At 26.8% G+C, this 22,282-nt stretch overlaps 1 protein-coding gene across 3 annotated transcripts in view; it reads left to right on the top strand.

Moving 5' to 3' along the window:
- Positions 1 to 536: 536 nt before the first annotated feature.
- Positions 537 to 22,282, top strand: part of Rhp (GTP-Rho-binding protein rhophilin) — a 43,090-nt gene continuing 21,344 nt past the window's right edge. Inside the window, exons 1-2 of one of the 3 annotated variants that reach the window (XM_089177209.1) lie at positions 537 to 1,028; positions 18,744 to 18,954. In XM_089177209.1, coding sequence (XP_089033335.1) covers positions 18,925 to 18,954 — 30 coding nt within the window. In that variant the 5' untranslated portion in view covers positions 537 to 1,028; positions 18,744 to 18,924. Of the gene's footprint in view, positions 1,029 to 17,515; positions 17,827 to 18,743; positions 18,955 to 22,282 lie in introns of those variants that run through there. The other 2 variants (XM_089177210.1, XM_015335459.2) reach the window with 2 other exon arrangements.

Here is a 22,282-nt window from a genome sequence, read left to right on the forward strand (position 1 = left end):
AGTTTAACTTCGTCTAAATTGAAGATATTTAAATTCCTTAATTTCTTTTCAATCAATCGTTCGAAAAGAATAAAAAGATAAAAAAAGAGTAGTTCTTTTTAATTAATTGAAGAAAAAACGTTGAAGAAGTAAATTTTGATTTCGAGATAAGAAAGCATATATTGTATGTATGTATAAGCATATATTGTTACCTTTTCATCAGGGACACTGACACACACGCGTATTCGTTGTTTATTTTAAAGTTTAAATATTTATTATCCGAAAAAAAATAAATTATAACGAATTTTGATTCGTTGTTATATAAACAATATTTCAAATTAAAATTTAATTATGAAAAAAAAATATATATATATATCTAATACTATAAATATTCAATCTAACCAACAAATAAATAACAACAACGAAATAATAATGAATTTGAAATGAATCATTATGACCAGCTTTATTGGTTCCTAGTGTTAAAATTTGATTGGAAAATATATCCTTTGTTCGGTATCGTGCGAATAGCAGTGTTCGAATGGATCGAGATTGGCGGGAATCGAGAAGCAAGTTAATGTACTTGCCGGTTTCGTTGGTAGTAGTAGTGTAGTATCAGTAGTAGTAGTAGGTAGTAGTAAGTAGTAGTAGTAGTAGTAGTAGTAGTAGTAGTATTATATAGTAGTAGTCGTTGGTCGGAACCCGCGAACGTTGTGCTCGGCTCGGTGGCACTTGTAGTTCGATGCCGGAGACCGTTCAGAGTTGACCGTGCGCGCGCGCGCAACACAGCAGACGTTCTTACCTGCTCAGTATTCGAGTTACCTTTGACTCATTTATATCGTTTATATCGTTCTTCCTCTCTGTGTTATATTGTTCTTCTTCTTTTTCTTCTTCTTCTTCTACGGAGGGTTATCTCATATGTGTTTTTCGTTATCTACAACACCAACGATAGTGCTTTTCGTGAAGAAGAATAGAATGCTAAGGATACCATGAACGTACCCATCGTGTCAGGCGACATCACGGACGATGATTACAAGCCACGTTTCGTTAGGGTAAGTTTTATTTGTTTGAAATATATTATTGTTATCTTTTTGTTATTTCTTTTTTTTTCTATTACGATACTGATCATGATTTTAAGTTAATAATTATTTGACTCGTATCATTTATTCATAGTCCTGCGAATTTTCATCTTTGTTCGATTGTAATATGAATCGATTAATCAACAGTTTATACGAATTGTATGAGAAATTGTTTTTCATTCAATTTTTAAAATAAAATATTTTTTTTTATTAAATAATAATATTCATTTTTGTTTTTTTCTTTATTCGTCGTTAAGTCAATTTTGATATTGATTTCGTTATAATACCAATCGGCTGATCAGGTGGTTATACGAAATTGATGAGAAATTGTTTTTTGATTTATAACATAAAATTTGTTATGCAATTTTATAAAAAAAAAAGAGAGTTTTTAAATTTTGTTATTTTTATAACGTTATAAGTTAATATCAATATTATTGAGGTATTCAATAATATCGTCTCTGTTTTTTTGTAATAATAGGTTACCGTAATATTCATTAGTATGTATACTAAATGTACAATATTAAACTTTTTATTTTTTTAATTACTTAAGTAACGTGTACGAAATTAATTGTTATTTTTGAAACGGATAAATATATATATATATATATATATATATATATATATATATATATATATATATATATGTATAAGTACTTACGTATTATATTTGAATTCGATATTATTAAAATCAATGACACAATAATTTAACAATTCTTGCTTGTTATTCTTATTTATTATTATCAAAGTAACATTGTATTCAACATAAGCACCGTTAACGTCTCTTAACGTTGTCGTTCCAATCAATCAGCTGCCTTTTCGCATTAAATTACATTGCTTTCCTTGAGTTTACGATTTATAGATTTATGAACGATATAATATATCTTCTTTTATCATTTTTTTCTAAAAAAAAACAAAAAAAGAGAAAAAAAACATTTATAATTTATAACTAGTCAACTACAATCATAGACGATTCAAGTTGATCGTAAGCATAACTGGGTTAAAAAATTCTAGAGTAGTCCCGAAGAAGTGGAATAAGTGCAGTTTTAGCATAATATGTGTACTACATTTATAACAGTATTTAAAAATTTCGTTAACGACACCTTGAATACATTTTTTAATGTAAACGTGACTATAATAATAAGTATTAATGATCGTTTGACTGGCGTTGATATTTAAATGGATTTGATTTATCTTTTCTCGAAATCGAATATGTATGTATACGATGATACGATAAATTTTATTTATTTCGTCCTTTACCAGTCGTTGTTACTTACTTCAAAGATAGGAATGAAAATCTAAGCGGTCATTATCGAATGGCGCAAGGAAGATGAAGAAGAATTTCCTTTCACTCGGTGGTATCAGTTTAAGGTTTCCTAAACATTTACATCGAGATATTCCATTTACGTTTGTCACGAATTTTCATAAGAATTTTCAAGAAAATAAATAGAAAGAAAAAAAAGTATTGTTTCAATGAATCGAATAGGTGTCTTCGAATTTATAAATATGATTATACACAATATATATTTAATTTGATGAAAAAAAACATTTTTACATTATATTTAACGATATAACGATATAAAACAAATAATACATTGAATACTTTTTATTTAACGCTAGATATACCAGACCAGTCATTTTGACTGGTCGGGCCATTTTAATTCAAAATTTCTACTACATGTAACATTTAAGTTCTGTAAATAATTAAGCGCATTGTTATTTAAAAATGTCTATAAATCCATTTATCTATTAAAATTATTATTGTTAAACAATTTTGTTATTTTTTAAGAGTAAATAAAGACTGGAAGCTTCAAAAAGCATTCTTTTTATACACCAGTCATTTTGACTAATGTGGTAGAAATAGGTATACTGAAAATGGTGGTATATTTAGTGTTAAATATATATAATTTATATATTATTACACGGAATGTATTATTCTCTATTAAAAGTTGTTTTTTTTCTCCGTCAGAATTCTTCGTAGTGTTAACACAAATAGAAAGACAAATAAGACATATTTTTTATTTTGAGAAAGAGAAAAATAAAAATAACATGTAAAAAAACACGACAACAATAACCACAAATTCCAATGATATGATTCATAATATGATCGATGTAACGAATATGAGGAAAGATGGATACTATTGTATAGAAATGATTGTTGTTATCTAAAGAAGATATTAAAAACCGATTAGTAGTTTCCTAGCGATTGTTGTGTTATCTAATTTCATCCTCCATATTGGTGTATGCGCATTATTATCTTGCAAGGTAAATAGAGAGAGAGAGTAAGAGACAGATAGAAGAAGATAAAAAGAAGAACAATTTTTTGTCTCTCTCTCTCTCTCTCTCTTATTTAAGTATAATTATATTTTTCAAACAATAAAATGTTCTTTTGTGTGTGTAATAAAATTGGTATCAATTTGATGAAAGTTGAATAATCATAAAATAGGTTTATGTATATACAAATTTAGAAGCTTTGCATATTATAGGTATATATGAATTATTTTCAATTTAAAGTAGAAATTGGTACGATTATTCCAGTGACTCACTGTATATGTATGTATACATATATAGAGTTGTGTTGTTATCTCTTTACGTGGAAACTGTAACACGCATCAGCCGTGACTTTGATGCACGTGTATCGTGAGTGTGCGTAGCTTTGCGTTTGGATACATTTTTTCTTTTTCTGTTGGTACCTTAAAGTACTTTATAATTATTTCAATGAAACAAGGAAAGAGTCACCTACCTGGTTTACTACTATTGTTCCCGCATGATTTCACGTGTCACGTTTCGTTTCGCTCTCTCACGATCTTACGAAAATTTCTTCCATTCTCTTTTCATTTTTCTAACAATAAAATCTAAACATTCAAGAAACAAATGTCATGAAAACAGAAGTCTTGTCTTTTTATTTTTATAAAAAATTATCTTCCCATATTTTTATTGATAATTTATTTAAATGGTATTTATTCATTACTACATAATTATTATCATAGTAATGAATAGTAAATGTTTCTATAATTATTCGAATAGTAATTAATTTATTCTTTTTGATTTTATGTATTCAGTAGATAATTATAAATGGTTTAATATCAGGTTTCGCTCTGTACTATTCTCTCCTAATGATTAATTACTCTTATCATATTATACTATTATTATAAGACTTAAATCTAGATATTTTTTTCCATAAGATCTCTTTTTATCTCCTCTTATGCTTTCTCGTTTTGTGTAGACACTTCTTTTGAAACTCCTTTTAACTCATTCAAACAAATATTTTTTAAGGTATTTTTTTAAATTCATTAGAGAAACAATTCGAAGTATGACCTAATCACAGTAATTTAAAATTGACTTTTGTCTTTTATAAATTTCTTTAATTACAATTTAATTATAGTTTCAAAACGAAATTCCTCAATTTTTCGAATGTTCAGATAGTTGATAAAAATGTTTGTATGAAAACAAAATCAAACATTAGTACCGGTTGAAGTGTTAGAAGTTAAATTAATTCAATCTAAATAATTAAAAAAGAGGAGTAAATAATTAGAAAGTATTAAATGCTTATAATTTTAATCTTAATCTCTTTATTAACTTACTAACCAGAAATATACAAAAAATTAGATCAATGCAATTCATCAGTATATTATTGTATTATGTATGGTATGAGATATTTTTATTGTAACACTTATAAAAATCTTGATTTCCTCGAGAATATATAACTAATAATCTAGTATTTTTCCACTTTACCCGTTTTTTATCATTTTTTTCTTAAGTAATAATTACTAATTATACTACTATGATAATACACTGAAGAATAAAAAAAGGATTTGATAAAATAAAATTATAATACTGGTAGATTTTTTTGATAGATATAAGTTCTTGTCATCTTTCTTTGTTGACGTTTTTTCTTTTCGTAATGCAATCTCTCAATGCAAGACAATTCTTGCATAATAATAAATCTAATAGATGGTTATAAGAATAATGTCGTTGTGTGGTGCAGTAATTAAAAAGAAGATGCCAAGTGTGTATAGAAATGGAAGGTGGACACTTGGAAAATTTTGAACACATGCGCAACATTCGGAGAGTCATATAAACAACATTTCATAAAAGAATTTTCATAGAGTACAATGTGCCAGTCTAAAGGTGAATTTCGAGGAAGACGGACTCATACTCACCTATCATATACTTGGTGTTTTCAAAGAACAATACACATTCCTTTTGATTAAATAACAATTTTTTTTTAATACTCTAATGCACTCTACTTATATTACAATAGTTGTTATACACGAGTTATATATACTTGACTTGCTACTAAATTTTTGATGTTTGCAGAAAATTTTCCACGTATCCACTTGAGTTGCGAACTCTTTCGAAAATTCCACATTTCTCTTTCGCTAACATTTTCATGATACTTTGTAACTATGTATCGTTTGTAATTGCCGATTCACAACTGACTGATTCTCAATGAAATTTACTTTCAGCACTTGAATAAGAACATTTAGAATGCGGTTTGAATACACTAAAGTTAACATCGTATATCACATGCGATGAAAGCAAGTAAGACAACTATGATACTAGCAAACAAAAATGCTTGTCTTAAAAACGGTTGACTTTTCAGCGTATGTTTACTAAAACGTTTTTACTCATTACAATGTATCCTATGTATCATATAAATTTTGAATGTGTGGTTTTTTTTTTGAACATCCCTCATTTACGGACTGTAATTAAAACGACGCAAAACCGTTGTTCGATATAAAAGAAAAGAAGATGATTTACAAGAGGTATGTGTGTAAAAACGATAAGTTTGAAAAAAAAAATTGCAAGTTCTTAACAGGCGGCACGTAAAGGAAACCTCTTTAGGACGGAATACGCATGGAAAACACGTGAAGCGAACGAAGAACAGCAGCAAGGCGACCTTGCGTACATAATCTACTTTCAAATGAGGCTAACCAACACACAAACAAAACATACACTCTCAGATACAGATAACCACAAGAGAGAATATCGCGGGAGGATGAGGATAAAGTCTCTACTAGCGTATACGTATGAGAGTGGTCGAACTCGTTACAAAAATATTCGAATTCTTCTCGAACCGGTCCGATAAATCTGACAAATTGTAAAAACAATCATGCCACTCGTCGACTGACACAAGTGCTAATTATTTCCAAGAATTATATACCAACTTTGAAATCATTTTGATCTTACAATCAGTAATGATGATTTTGAGTATTTAAGAACTTGATTAATTTTTTTCTAACATTTTTTTACATTTTTCTTATTCTTATATGAACATGAAGTTTTTTTTTCAAATATTTAGATTTATATATATATATATATATATATATTTATTTATTTATTTATTTATTTATATTATTATTTATTTATTTATTTATTTATTTATATTATTATTTATATATATATATATAAAATTAATAATATTATAATATTATATATAATTAATTTATTGTATATTATATGTAATATCAAATATAATATCATATGTAATATATAATATCAAAATTATATATTATATATAATATATAAAATATAATCATAATATATAATATATATTATATGACATACTGATTGCTCGTATATAAGTTATAAATGTTTTTTATACAACAGTATTTATCATATAATTTTTAAATATTAATTTAGATATTATTTTAATATATTTTAAACATCATTAAAATGTTTCAAGTAAAATTTTCAATTTTGAATTAAATTGATTAGGCAATGATTTTAATTTTTAGATTTTATGAATAATTAATAAATAATTAATAAAAAATTAATAAATAATTATTAATAATTAATAAATAAAAAATGAAATCTTGTATAATGCGTATACTCAGAAGAAATAAATAATAAAAATAATATACAAGAAACATTTCATTAAATAGAATAATTATTGTATTTTAAATAATTATTACTAATTGCATATATATTCTAACGTTTAAATTAAATTTGAAAAGAATAAAAAAAAAAAAAAAAGAAAAGTACACCGTTTAATTTATTCGTCCATAAAGAAGAATTTAATTGAAAGATAATTATACTTAAACAGTAGTTTTTCTTTCTCGAGGAAAAGAAAAAAAAATAATAGAAAAAGAGACACTCTGTGACGTGATCAAGTTGGTCGTAAATGCGATTCATCTTTTATAAATTGTATGCATAATGCATGTGTTGGTAGCATAGATGTTTGAAGTAACACGAGGACGGAAAAATAAAACGGCGTTGGTGTCTTCGATGACAATGAACACCAATAAATATTTCTCACGTAATGAAACACGAAACATAGAATCAGATATTATATCGTAATAGATATATGTATATAATATATATTTATTAATTAATTATTATCATTATTATTTTTCTTGATCGAAATCATATGTTTTATTCTGTAGCAAACTCAACACTATATATTTCTCTAATATGAATTTCTAATAACAATCATATTCGATCTCTCCTCGAATACTCTCAACGATCGATTTAACTTACTATGCCTTGTTTCACTATTCGAGACTTCTTTCCTTTTCCCGTTCTTTAAGATCGCAAATAATGATTTCTTATGGAAGGTAGAAAATTCTTTCACGTATACGTGTATCGTATTACATACATACATAGTAAGGATAGGAAAGCGAAGTTATCCGAGGACTTTCCCTGTTGGCCACGATTCGTACTTGCGTAAGATACACAAGACGAATTTCAAACGAAGATTATTGATCGTAAAAAAACTTTATTATCCAGATGTGAAAAATATTCTATACAATCGATTACATTTTTTTTCATATACTTTTATTCCATTTATTGTAGTTTTTTTTTTTCGAAAATCTTAAACTATGTTTAGCACGAATGTTTGGACAATGTATTTTCGAGAAATTCCAAATCAAACATTTTTCTGAGAACAAAAAACACAATTGTGTGATATTGTACAGTTTCTAAAACTTCATAAAACTTAAGGACCCTTATTGTGCATTCCTATCCTATTGTGTATTGCTATCTGATTATTTTTCCTAGGACATAAATTTTGTAAAAGATATCTAAGGGTCACGTTCACAAAAGCATAATTGAAATGCCGAAATACAGTCTCTGAAACTTCTATAAAATTTTTTGTATTCCAACTACCTGATTATTTTCTTTAGAATATAAATTTTCTAAAAAAATATCTAAGGGTCACGTGTTTATAAAAGCACAATCGAAATGCCAAAATGTAGTTTCTAAAACTTTTTTAAAATTTTGTGCATTCCAGTTACTTGGTTATTGAGTTAGGTTAAAAATTTTTCAAGAAATGCCTAAGAGTCTGAAGAACACCAAATTACTATTTAGAAATAATTATTAAATTTGTTAAAAAGGTATCGAATTAATTGCTATACTTATTATAATATAATCTACAATATATTGAGCTGCTCAGAGTTGAGTTGGCATAAAGTTTTTTGCTAAAAAACCTGAGAAGTTCTGGAAGAAGAAAATTTGTACCTTTTAAGATGAAGAAAGGTTGTAGAACAGAATGGCACTTATATATTATTTAATAAAAATATACCAAAAAAAAAAACATAAATGCGTTGCATTTCAATCTTCCGTCAAAATCGGCACGAACTTTCAGAACAACACAATAAATTTCAATTGTTAGAATACTTACTATACTGTTATCGAATAAAGAACAAAAATGGCGTACTTTTCGAATGAAAGAAAGGTCAGGAGATACGACTTGCCTCGAGGCGTCATGATTGGTTAGCAGCGCATGTAATGAAGTGCTGTCCTAAGACTTCCTCCCTTGGCATTATCAAGCCCTACCTTTCTAGACACGCTTCTATGCTTTTCTCTGTCACGATAAAGAATCGATTGTAATTATTTTCATTAAAGAAAAAGAGTGGTAGTATAGGGGAGGGGGGTGGTAAGGAGTAACAACAGAAAGACTATCTACTTTTTATTATGAATCTTTCCGACCTCAATTTTTATTTCATTGAGTAAAGAAAAAAAAAGTTAAACACTAAGAACGATAAGTACCGAGTTTAAATTTCTTGTTCAGTGAATAGAGCTGAATATTATTATAAATTAGAAGTAAATAAAAACTAGATAATTGAAGCTTTTTATATGGTTGTTTTTAGAATGAATTATTGAACGATTATTGAACTGTTGAGTCTCATTAACTGTTTTCAATTCGTTACATTGATTGATAAAAAGGTAGCTTTCAGAATCAACGTTATTTGAAATTTCGTAATATTGTTTTATTAGATTTTTATTGATTTAACTTTTTTTATTGATTATTAGTGATAAATAAAATAAAGTATTCTAAGTTTACGAATTATTTTCAAATTTAATGAATTCAATAATTTTTGATCGTTATAACGTTTATTTAATATCCGCGATTTTACCGATTTATGATTAAAAAAAATGTTTAATTGAAAGAGAAAAAAAACGTGGGTAATTTCGATGGAATATTTATCATGGGAATGGTGACATAGAAATCATCGTTATGCCATCTTTTTATTCCGTTTATGGAAGATTAATGATAATTTAATAATAGCTTGAAAAAATATTGTTGATTTAAATGCATTCCTCCACTTCCTTTTAAATACTACGTCTTCTGTTTTATACATTCGAGCATATTATGACATGATAATTAATAACTGTAAAAATATATTTATTCAATTATTAAATCAACAGTTTTTAAAACGGTACTTTCCAATTGTATAAAATTACGGGCGTTTTCTATTGAAATGAGATTATGTGTTATATGTACTTAAATATATATATATATATAGTTATTGTAAATATTATTTAAAAAAAATGGCATACTTAATAAGTAACAGTTGCAAATAGAAAGCCCCAGAAAGTCGTATTTGGATGGAATGCCTATAACTTGGTTGGCCTTACAGATTAGAATTAAATTTAATGAGATTCTAATGTGTCTATACGAACATACATATACACACACATATAACACATGGAGGTATAGGGAAATCGTAAAAGTTAGATTAATTTGATGAAGAATCCAATGAGAAAACAATCGAAGGTTGTTGCGATAAATTTAAATGAGATTACAATTTAGAAAGCACTTAAAAGTTAAAGTTTTGCTCATTTGCAAAAACAATGTTGATAGTTTGTTGAAACATCTTTACTTTGATATAAGTTATCTATCGTATGAAAGGGGGAAGCCAACTCGAAGCAAAAACTGTCTGGCACAAAACCAATATACTTTCCGATGACGATTACTTACGGTCGAACGATTGAACCGAAGACTCGACTACAGTTGCTTTCAAAATATTATTTTCACTATCATGATTGAACAAATATTTTTTCTATAATTTTTTTTGAATTTTTAAATAATTACATGTAACTAATTTGAGTTATTTTGTAATATTTTGAATATAATATATATTTATACTAATGATTAAACCAATTAAATTGTAATAAGATTTTATTTACAGGACGTCTAAGTGTTTCTTTGTAAAATTTTTATCACAATGTGTCAAAATAAGAAAAAAAATGTGAATATATTAATAAAATAAATTAATATATTAATAAATTAAATATATTATAATAAAATAATTAAAATAAAAATATAATTACTTAGGTTCCGAAACTCTTAATTAAAATGTTATAACAAAAATATTGTATATATAGTATTATATATATAATATAATAATTATTGAATAACAATGTTTTTCTTTATTTTATTTTATTGTTAATTATTGAATTTCATTCTCAAATATTATCTCATTCTTATTGAATAATATTAATATGATAATAAACTCATTAAAATGTAAATATTATTCTTTTATAATAAATTTATTTATTTAGTGTGAAACGCTTTATACTTAAAAGATGATAATAACAATATGCGAGTTCGATAAAATTGTTATCGCTTGATGGTTCTTTCGCGTGTAGAATTTGCACCTGTCAAAGAGAATATACATCGAAAATACGATAGATTTAAACGGTGGTTAATATCGTATGCTGACAACGATCCCCCATGAGTCATTGAACATGATGATAGGTGAAGGGAGGTGAAAGGAAAAGAGGAAGAAAAAAAGGGAGGTCAGGATCCATAAGAAAAGACACTGTTGTTAGGTTTATTCGATAAGGGACAGCACGTGCCCAAAAAATTCGGGGTCTTTTATGCGTCAAGGTTCGATGAATCATTGTTTGCAAGGTTCATTTTTGACACGTTTCACGAACATCATTATCACGATTAATGAACGCGAATCGTTTTTTAAATTAAAAAAAAAAATAATATAAAAGAGTAAGATGAGGAGAAAATTTAATTTATAAATATTCAAATTATTTTAATTTAAATATTAATACTTTTGAAGTATATTAACCGATACATTTCTGTATCATTTTTACATAATGAAATGTAAAAGTATTTTACGTAACGTACTGTACACTTATATCAACAAATCATACAGCATGAAATAAAAAAGTGAAAAAGAAATATAAGAAGAAAAAATGGTATTTCAATGAACTGTGTAATCTGATCCATTTGTTTATGCTAATTTATTATCATTTCACTCTTTCTTTTTATTTTGATATCTTTCTAAATTATAATATTAAAATCAATATAGAAACGATCACTCTTATTGGCTTACATAAATTTTGTCGAATTTATGAGTAAAAGTTCATAAGTACAAGCGTGGTTTTTAATTAGATTTCGTTCGAATTTCGAAAGGTGTATTAAATATTTACATCGATCGAGATAACCATGGTCATTAATACGAAAGTGAACTTTAAAGTGAGAAGACAAAAATATTTATTATGCAATCTGGTTACATAAATCGATCAATTAATATAATTCTCGGTCAAATCTTAGACACATTGATGACTATTATAAACAAACAAATAAATAAAAAATAATTAATTTTATTTTATTATTATAGTTGTTTAAAGCAATTGTAATATTTGATAATATATTGTATAACGGTTAACTATAAATGATACACGAATTAAATGAAAAAGAAAACTTATAACCGATCTTAACCAAAAATTCATTTCAAAGGATACAAATATACGGAATTCATATTGGGAAATTAATCGAGCGAAGAAATGAGAAGGTCTTTTACTTCTACGAATCTCCAATCGTTCTTGTGGTCCAGCTTTCTAACGGCAATCATTTCAAACCAGTCTCCGGTATGCGGAGCAATAATACGCGAACCAACATATACCATTACAGGCGCATAACTCGTGGCTTGGTTGTTAAATTATACGCGTAATACGACTAACATATATAATTATAACAACGCAAATGTATATATATATATATTAACAAAAAGATTTATTATTTCATAGAAATTTCTAAATGTTCATTTAAAATGAACGTTTTCTTCTTCTCTTAGAATTGTTTTCTATTTAATGATCCATTTTTTAAATTCACTTTACAACAAAATGTACGAGTTTTGGATAAAAAATAGTCGATTGTGATTTAACATTTCGTTTATATTTAATATTTATAATATTTATATTTAATATTATTAATTATAATAAGGGTGATGAGACTAAGAACTTCCTCAGTTTAATTCACGAATTTTTTTTACGGGCAATTAATGTTATATGGGGTCTAGAAATGGAGCACTGAAGTTATACAGTTTTTTGTTGAGTTCAAAAATAATAGATTTCTTTCCTTTCTAACATATATGTAGGTAAACATTAAATCGTATAATTCAGTTAATTCATAAAATAATTAGGGACTTTTTAGAAAGAAATATAAAAATAATGCGTACGAGTGTGTATATATGAGTATCGTATATAATTACAAAATATTTATAATGCGAATAATTACTAAAATATTATTAATTAAAATAAATCAGATAAAAAAATATATAATACGTAGAACAGGAACGTGTTTAATTGTAAATACATCTGATTGAAAACTGAGAAGGGAAGTGATAAGAAAACATTTATCTCATTAAAAGAACGGTTTCTCGATCGTTTAAAATGTTTTGTTTCTATGCATATATACAGGGTGAATCTTGTAACTGGGACGGATAATATCTTCTTTTTAAGTAACAATAGAGAAAAATGATAAAGGAAAAAGTTATATGGCACAATACATGTCATCTTTCTATGACCTTACTTTATTTGAAAATGCATCGATGCACTCGCTAGATGCAGTTTCACTTATTTTTTAAATGGAACTCTACATTTTTTTTATACCATTCGATTCCTTTCTTTATTCTTCGTAAAAAAGTATTAAGTGAAGGTCATCGAAATATCAATAGTTTACGAAATATTTGAAGTTTTATATATTAGTAATGTATTTTATTACAATAAATGTTCGAATGTTCCTCCATTGCATTCTAAACATTTTCTAATGCGCTTTTTTACATTTTTCATTACATTTTTTTACGAATAATGGAATGTTCAATAGACGCAATGAACATACATATATTTCACTTCTTGGTTAGTGTTTATATTCGATAGTTGTGACGTTTTTATTTTAAGAATCTCACCGTGTTGAACTTGTTAACACGTCGACCTTCGTATTCAGTGTCCTTCCTACATATTGTATTATGTTTTCATATTTATGTCAGTTTATTTCGAACATCGAAATATGTAAGATCGATATTAGACGAGTATACAAATTTATTTCGTTTATATATACACATGCGTGTTTGTTGCTATGCAAATACTATACATATGTGTGCGAGTTGTGTAATACTTGTGAATGTGTATGTGTGTACAATCTACATTAAATGTGAATTATTTTAAATATGAATTCATTTAAATTTTATTGAAGAAGAAAAAAATCATTTTTTTTTTTTGGAGATAATTAATTAATCTTTATATTCTGAGAAGAGAAAGAGAGAGAGGCAAACACGTGAGAGAGTGTTCACCCTTTCACATTCGTAACTTTTGAAAGTATGTATAAGTATATATATATATGTATTTATGTCCTAACGAATGATCGGTTCCTTTCTATCACCCTGAAGGCATTTAAAAATGTTACTAATTAAATTTTTAGACAGTTTGATTTAATAAAAATTATTTCTTATGAAAGATCTCTCGAAGGATTTTGCTAGACATATTTTAAAATTGATCATATCTTTGATGATTTTAAATTTGGAATTTAATAGAGATCCCTTTTATATTTAAAGTCTTTCAATATATATATGTCTTTACTATTTTAATATATTATACAGGATGTCTAGAAAAATTAGAACTAAATTTATACTACGTATTACTTTACTTTACTTTACTTTACTTTACTTTACTTTAAATTCATATAAACTCATGTTCGTAAATTTATTATTTTTTATGTATTTTTTCTTACTATTAATTAAACATAAATTTGTTTATTCTCCTTTTTTTCTTTTCCATAGATTTATGCATAATTTAAGCGAATTTTTTTGTATGCACAAGCATATCTTCTTTATTTTTATTAACTTAGTTATTTAATTATTTTATTTAAGTATTTTAATTATTAACTAATTAATTATTTAATTTTTATTATTATATTATTTAGTTTCAATTTGTTATATTAGTATTTTTTAAATGTTTGTTACGTTTTTAGGTATTTCTTTTTCTTTTTTCAACCGTTAGTTTTACATAAAATTTGTTTCTCTCTCTCTCTCTCTCTTTTTTTCTTCTTTTTTTTCTTTTTTTTTCTCATCGTTGATGAATACAGCTGTAGTCTTGGCTTCCGTTCATTCGCCTTCCCCTCCTACAATCAGTCTCTTTTCGCACGTGGCATTATTTCACCGGTAACCAGGTGTTCATTCTTTTTTTTTCTCTCTTTCTTTCCTTCCCTTTTCTTTGTCTTTTCTTTTTCTTTTTTTTTATTCCTTACTTCGTCCGGGATTATCAATGCACGGAAGTCGACGTGACGAGTTAGTCCAATTAAACGTATTCTTATTTAATTTCGTTAGATTTTTGCATACTTTTCCGGAAAATATTATGTAAAGTATTCTACTTGCACGAGAGCAGTTATCATTATAAATTATTATTAGTATAATTTGAATGAAATTGTATTTTTAAATGGAAAGAATGAAAAAGGTGTCCCAAAAGTTGATTTTGTCATGAAAAGAAAAATAAAAGAAAAAATGAATATTGATTTATGAATACAAATGAGATGTAATTTTATTTTGAATTACTATTTTCAATTACAGGAGCATTGCTATAAAACTATATCCGCCACTCCAGAAATATTTTATACCAAAAAACAACGATTTTTATAATTTTTTCATTTAGAAAGAGGATTTTGTTTTGTAGGATACTTTGATTAATTATTTTTGTTAAAAAGTTATTTTTATTATTTATACATAAAGGTATTAGGTGTGCATTGTAATTCTAGTCTAAAGACTACACGTGCACCTTCGTGTAAATTAGGAAAAGTTCAAATTAAAGATATGCGTATAGACATATCGACTTTCTAGTACCATGAACTTTCATCCATTCTCGTTACTTTCCATCGATCATTTTCTCTCGTAGTTATTCAAATTCCAGCCCGAGTCGAATGTCAAGTCGAGTGAGATCGTATGTTGGATAGTAGATAGATTATTAACATAATGTGATTCGATATGTGAATTAGAGGGAAAAAATAAATAGATTCGATGTAATTAGATATTTTATACTTTGTTAGAATTTATTTATTTGTACCAGTTGTTCGGGAATCTTTCAGAAATGAAGAGCAATAAAAAGAAATAAAATTTAGGAAGCTAAAATTTGAAAATAATTTATTTTTTAATTATTTCAAGCGAGTTTTCAAAAAATTATCATCTTTATTTGTAATAAATATTGTTTTCCTTCTTTCAATTTTTATTTTATTCTATGATATATGTAAAATACAATTTTTGGACTTGTATTTTATTCTGTAAATTGTAGTCAAATTTCGGGTGTGCACTTAATGCATTTTTAGAAACAGTTTCACTTTTAATATTATTTATCTTGAAGAAAAATTGTTAACAATTGTACGTGTATCCAAATAACATTTAAATCTCAAAAGCTAATCTCGTGGTATTTGAATAATTAGTTGGAAAATAATTCGTACGATAATACGATGAGATAGTATTACAAATATTATATTGTTAGCAACGTTTTTTCTTCATATCTAGTTTTTTTTTAAGTAATTGGTTTTGCAATGAATACAGCAGATTTTTATTAAAAATTTATGAACCATGGGTTCCCGACCCCCTGTATTATACATATATAGAAACACCATGAAAAAGAAGAAGAAAAGACATTAGATTATTTCGATAAAAGGATTAAAAGTCATCGTATTCTAAGATCAAAGATTGAAAAGCTACGATAGCACCTTCCTCTCGTTAATTTACAAGAAACGTCTCACAATTAAGGACGGGAGCCAAAAATTGAATGGCTGCTTAGAGGCACCAGGATGAGAGTCGAGTTACATGAAACGTTGAAGATTCGAAAAAGTAACTCTTACCTTATGTTAGTAGAATCTTAGATGCCGTGAATGCTTCTCATCGTCGTAGTAACTTCGTCTTTGTATATATAAGGTGAACATTATATTACGTGATCATATTTTGATTATATTCAAATATATTATATAAATTACTTTACATCAAAATATCCTACTTTTAATAAATACTTATACTTTTATATATTTGTTTACCATGAAAGAATGAAATTGGAGTATGTTAAGATTCACATGGTGAAATGTCAACACATACCAATACGATGAAAAACCGAATATTTGGGTTTATTCTTATACATTAGTATTTTGTAATATAATATTATCATATACTAATGTGAATCTTCATTCTCCAATTACAGCTCTTCACACAATAACATATATATATTTATTTATTTATTCTTTTTTCATATTCTTTTAATTATAATATTTACATAAAAAAAAACCTAAATATGTCAAAAACGGATTGACTTTTCGATCTATATATTTGCCCCCCCCCCTCAAGACATTTTTTTAAATTACAACTAATAGTTCAACTTTAATGACCGCTCACACAACATGTGTGTGATAGCCGGAACATTGGACGTTATTTTATTTATAATTTTATATATATATATATTTTTTTTAAATTTATAAATATATATATATTTTAAATTATATATAAAATGAAATTTTTATTTTTTGTTTTATGTGTTAATTTTTTCGTGAATGACAATAAAGTTTTTTTTTAAATTAATTCTTGAAAAATATTATCGGGCCCCTTGACGACGTTTGACTGCGTACACGTGCGGCCATTAAAGTGTTAATATGCTCTATGGATTTTATAAATTATATATATTTTTTTTTTTACTGAACACCCTATATAAGTAACTATAGATAAACCTATGATTTTGTTGGCGATGTAGAGATGCCCCCTCTCCCCACATTAAAAGACTCGTCGTCACAGGTGAGGCCCAACTCCCACTACCTTCGTCGGGCCCCAACTCCTACTTCCTCTTTTTCCTTCTGCTCTTCTTACTCTTTCTCCTAGATGGGAGGGGAGGGGTAGGAGAAATACAGAACGAAGAAGCCGAAGAACTCGCGTCCTCGCGAGTCTCAGAAGTCAACGGCGAACCGTGAAATCCACGTCTGCTCCGCTCGCGTATCTTCTCTCTTCTCTTATTTTATTTTATCTAATTTTTTCTCTCTCTTTCTTTTTGACGTACGTTTCTCTCGTTCAAAGCATTTGTTTCTCTCTCTCTCTCTCTCTCTCTCTTTCTTTCTTTCTTTTTTTCTTTCATTCTCTTTCGGAGTGAAACGATTTTATTTCGTGACGACAAAGACTATACGACGATTTATAACTTTCGTTTTCGAGAAAAACACGCGAGATCTTGGTCGATCTATGGTGGTGAGTTCAAGGTCCAAGGATAATCATCCAAAGTGAGTGCATCGAACTCAACTACAACTCAACTACGACGTAGGATTCTAGAATAGTTGTTGTTGTTGTTGTTATTTTTCTTCTTTCTTTCTTCTTCTTCTTCTTCTTATTATTATTATTATTTTAGTTCTTATTCTCGTTTTTAAAAATAGTTTCATATAAAAAGATCGTGATTTTTGTTTGTGTTATTTCCAAAAATGTATTTAATCGGTTTTTTTTTTTAAGCTTATTTTTAAGATGCGACAAGTTTTTTGATATATTCATCGATTACGATTCGTGAATTATTATTTACATTCGTGGATTCTTTTTTAATCTAATTAACGATGACAAGATAAGTTAATGTTTTACATTTTTTGTTTTGTTTTTGATATTATTCATATAAATTCCAAAATAAACATGAATTTCTAAAGTTTCATAGAATGATCGATCTTTCGTTTTACAGATAATCGATTTCTTTTTATCGTTTTCGTAACGATACTTTCATAAAATAGAAACTAATTTTTACGTTTACAGATAATCGATTTCTTTTAAAGATATTACCTAGTTAAAAAAAGATCTAGAAGAAAATAAAAAAAAAAAGATACTTTCTACAATTGTATTAAACGAACAAAATTAATTTAATCCGCGATATATTATTCTTTTAAAAAAAAAAATTATTGTATGCGTAAAAAGGAAATTTGAACAAAAAAAGAAAAAAAAACAACAATTTAATTCGTAAAATACTTAAGTAGTACCTTCCAGAAGGTGGAAAGTTGATACGTGTGTGTTCAACGACTTCTTCACGCATCGTCTGCGACCCTTTTTTTCTTCGACTAATTGTAAAAAAGATTGAAGTTAGTGTGTTTGTGTGTGTTTATACGTGTAGAACACCGATATCAAGCTTACATACAAGATACGTATGTTGCTTCCGGTTTTGTAGGAGTGCACGAGAATTGGCCAAGTGTTAACGTTCGAGGTGCATCCGTAAGAACCGTGAGGCTGCTACCCTTCACTATCCTTTTCCCCCCCTCTTACCACCCCGTTCCTACCTACCACAAGTACAACCAGTCACGGATCGAGGATCATACCGCGAATATCGTGAAGCTTAATAAGAACGAACCATGCTGATACTTCCGGACATAAAGTTACAGGTAACTCGTTAGTTGCTTACCTACCGTTAATTATTCCTTCTTACTTTACTTTACTTTACTTTACGTAAATATCTCTTTTTCTTCTTTGCTACTTTTTCTTCTTCTTTTTTAATTTTTTTTTATTCTTGCATGAGATAAAACCGTGTTATTCCGTGCGTGGAAACGTTTGAACGTTCGAAATCGTTGCACGCTATTTTTTTAAAAGTGTTAGTGTCGATCTTGATCGTTTGATCGAAGGAAAATTGGAAACGTGTTTTCTACCTGTATCTATAGTGTAAATTATATAAAATTTGTATATGCGTACTATTGTTACGGCAGTACGATGTGAAAATAAAGAAAGTTGATTAAATACATTTTTTTCTTTGGAGAATGTTATTTTAATATTGAACAAATATTGTCAATATTTAACTATGCTTGTGTTGTTTTTTAATAGTATGGTTTATTGTATTTTCAAACTTTTTAAAGTAAAATTGTTGGTTTTTTCTTGTATAGTTGTTAACGATATAAAAATAAATCAATTCGATTTTGAAGACCTTTAAACTTTGGAATAAAAGTTGATTTATAAAAAGATTTGTTATAGAAATGAAATTCACATCATATTTTCAATTTAATTATCTAAAATTTGAAAAGTTATTAATTATAGTGTGTGAGAAGTTCTGTATATATCATGAGTGTGAGAGTGTATAAGTATGAGTTAGCAATTGTATAAGATTTCAGGATATAATTAGAATAGAAAGAATACATAGTCTATGTTATTTGATAGAAAGTTATTATGACAGATAGAAAGAAATAGTGAGTGTGTGTGAGATTCAAAATTCAACAAGAAACAAATGATTTTTTATGAACATAAAAAAAATCAGTCTTCTCTTCTCTGCATCAATCATCAGCAATTAATAATATGAATTATTTCAAGTATTAAAGTGTATGGTAAATCTTTAAATGAACATTCGAATAAAATGTTTTACCTTTTTTTTATTTCGATTTTTTGTTCTCACGTGAAAAAAATGTGAAAAATTATAAACGTACTATTTCTTACGGGGATGAAATCGACTTTAGTATTGCATCGTGTAGAATAATAGTCCTCGCATACCTTGATGCGCTTCCTGTCGAACGACGTAGGTAGAGACTACGACGAAGTTATACGTCGGGAGAGAAAGAGAGAGGTAACATCAACAGAGTATGGAGGATGAGTATATATCCAGCATGGCATTCTAAAGTAGTAACAACGATTGCCTACCCATCGCTCCAGGCATACCAAACTTGTAATATCGTATTATTTCTATGGCTCACGAACTTTTGCTTATTACGTTTTCCTTTTAAAAATATTTATTTTATTACTCTGAGATATTTATTATATTAAAAATTATTTCTCTTATAAATATTACAATCTCATTTTTCAAATATAAAGTATATTTAAGTATTTTTATATAATTTATTAATTATTTCTAATCATTAATATATATATATATATTAATTATATCGTAATTAATTATATTATATATATATATATATATATAATTATAATATATAATATATAGTATATAATTTTATTTAAAATTATTTTATATTATTTTATATTTATATATAATATAATATATAAATTTTATTAATATATTATAATGTATTATATATTATTAATTAAGTCGTTTTTTTTTAATATAAATAATTTCATTTTACTCATTATCACATATATTATAAATATTATAAAAATAGTTGGATGATTAATAAGTATAAAAAATATTTTAAGTAGATACAACGTAAATTTATTAATGCATACATAATACTTATATGCATACTTAGATATATGCTGATATGTTTCATTGAGGTTCTGTTTAAACGAGTTTGCGTAGGTTTTTTCCTTTTTTTTTATTACTTTCTTCGCTTATACGTTTATTGCAACTTTTCGTAATCGATTATTCTACAATCGAACTTACTTAGCAACAATTGTCAGTAAAAACCTCGACTTCGTTACATTAATTAAAAGACATACCCTACTACTTCATTAATAAAACATTACTAAACCGGTGTCATCTCTAGGGAATAACAATGAAACAATTTATAAATAGACATTTATGGTATTAGAACTTTTTTTTATGAAATCCTTTATTAAACGAAAGAGTAATCATTGTGGTAAATACGATTCTTCTTCTTCTTCTTACTCTCGTACTTTCACCTTTTTCCAAATTGTACGATCACGCGAGAGAAAGAAACACATAGAGGGGATAATGACTCTCCTTGAACGATGCAATCAAGGTAACCACGAGAGAAAGAGAGATTCTCCTTTCGTTCACGCGTTGGTCCATGGTGTGTACGCGTACAAAATAAAGGAAATTCTCATAACCCAATTAGAAAGCCAAAGAATTACGAATTAATTTAGTTATTGTGATTCGTGAGATCATATACACGCTTTAATTCGTTCTATCAAACGTTTTCTTTTTTCTTTTTTATTTCTTTTTCTTATTTTTTTTCATATACAGTTTATTCCAAAAGGTCAAGGTCGAATTTACGTTGTATTAAATAAATGTTAAATAAAATTTAATAAATGTAATAAATGTTTATTTTTTGATCATTTTGATCAAAAAATGATCAAAACCAAAAGCCCTTTTAAATTTAATTTAAATTTAATTATTTTATTATTAATTATATAATATTATCATTATTATTATATAATTAAAAATTAGATTATATTATTATTTATATTAAAATTACTTAAAAAAATAAATAAATATTAAAATGAAAAAGACACCATCCAATATTTATTCAAGAAATTTCTCGGTAATTTGTGAATTTCTTTGTAGATACAAGTTTTTTAACACTTATATTAGTCTCATTATCATACATCTAACTATTGTCACTATATACGTATATCTATATTTATATGATAGTAGGGAGTGCGTGTGAAAAAGGATACTTTCGTCGAGTCGACACACTTATGTTAGTATTTAACTGAAATTCAATAAAATTGTTATTAAATCTCGATTTTGTGTTAAGGATTGACCTAGGAATTTCTTAATGTCAAAGTACTCCTTAAAAGATTAATAACTATCTACATCTGACAAGAGTTAGTTTTAAAAACCGTTATTCAAGCACTCGGATTCCTTTTTGCAATCGAGTCGAGTTTATGTCTTTCTTTTCTTTAAAAAAGAATGAAAAAAAAAAGAATTAAATATAAGAAATAAAAAAGAAAGGTAAATGTAAGATACATTCTAAAACAACTTCAATCGTCCTAAGCTCTTGCAATTACAAAAAAGGGATTGAAACATTAACCTTGATGATCATCCAAGCGTCGAAATAGTCGCACATGTCTAGACCGGATCCGGTCACTTAG

This window comes from Polistes dominula, unplaced genomic scaffold, assembly GCF_049000335.1.
Source record: "Polistes dominula isolate Pdom_NZ unplaced genomic scaffold, Pdom_raw_medaka contig_20, whole genome shotgun sequence".
Taxonomy (NCBI): Eukaryota; Metazoa; Arthropoda; class Insecta; order Hymenoptera; family Vespidae; genus Polistes; species Polistes dominula.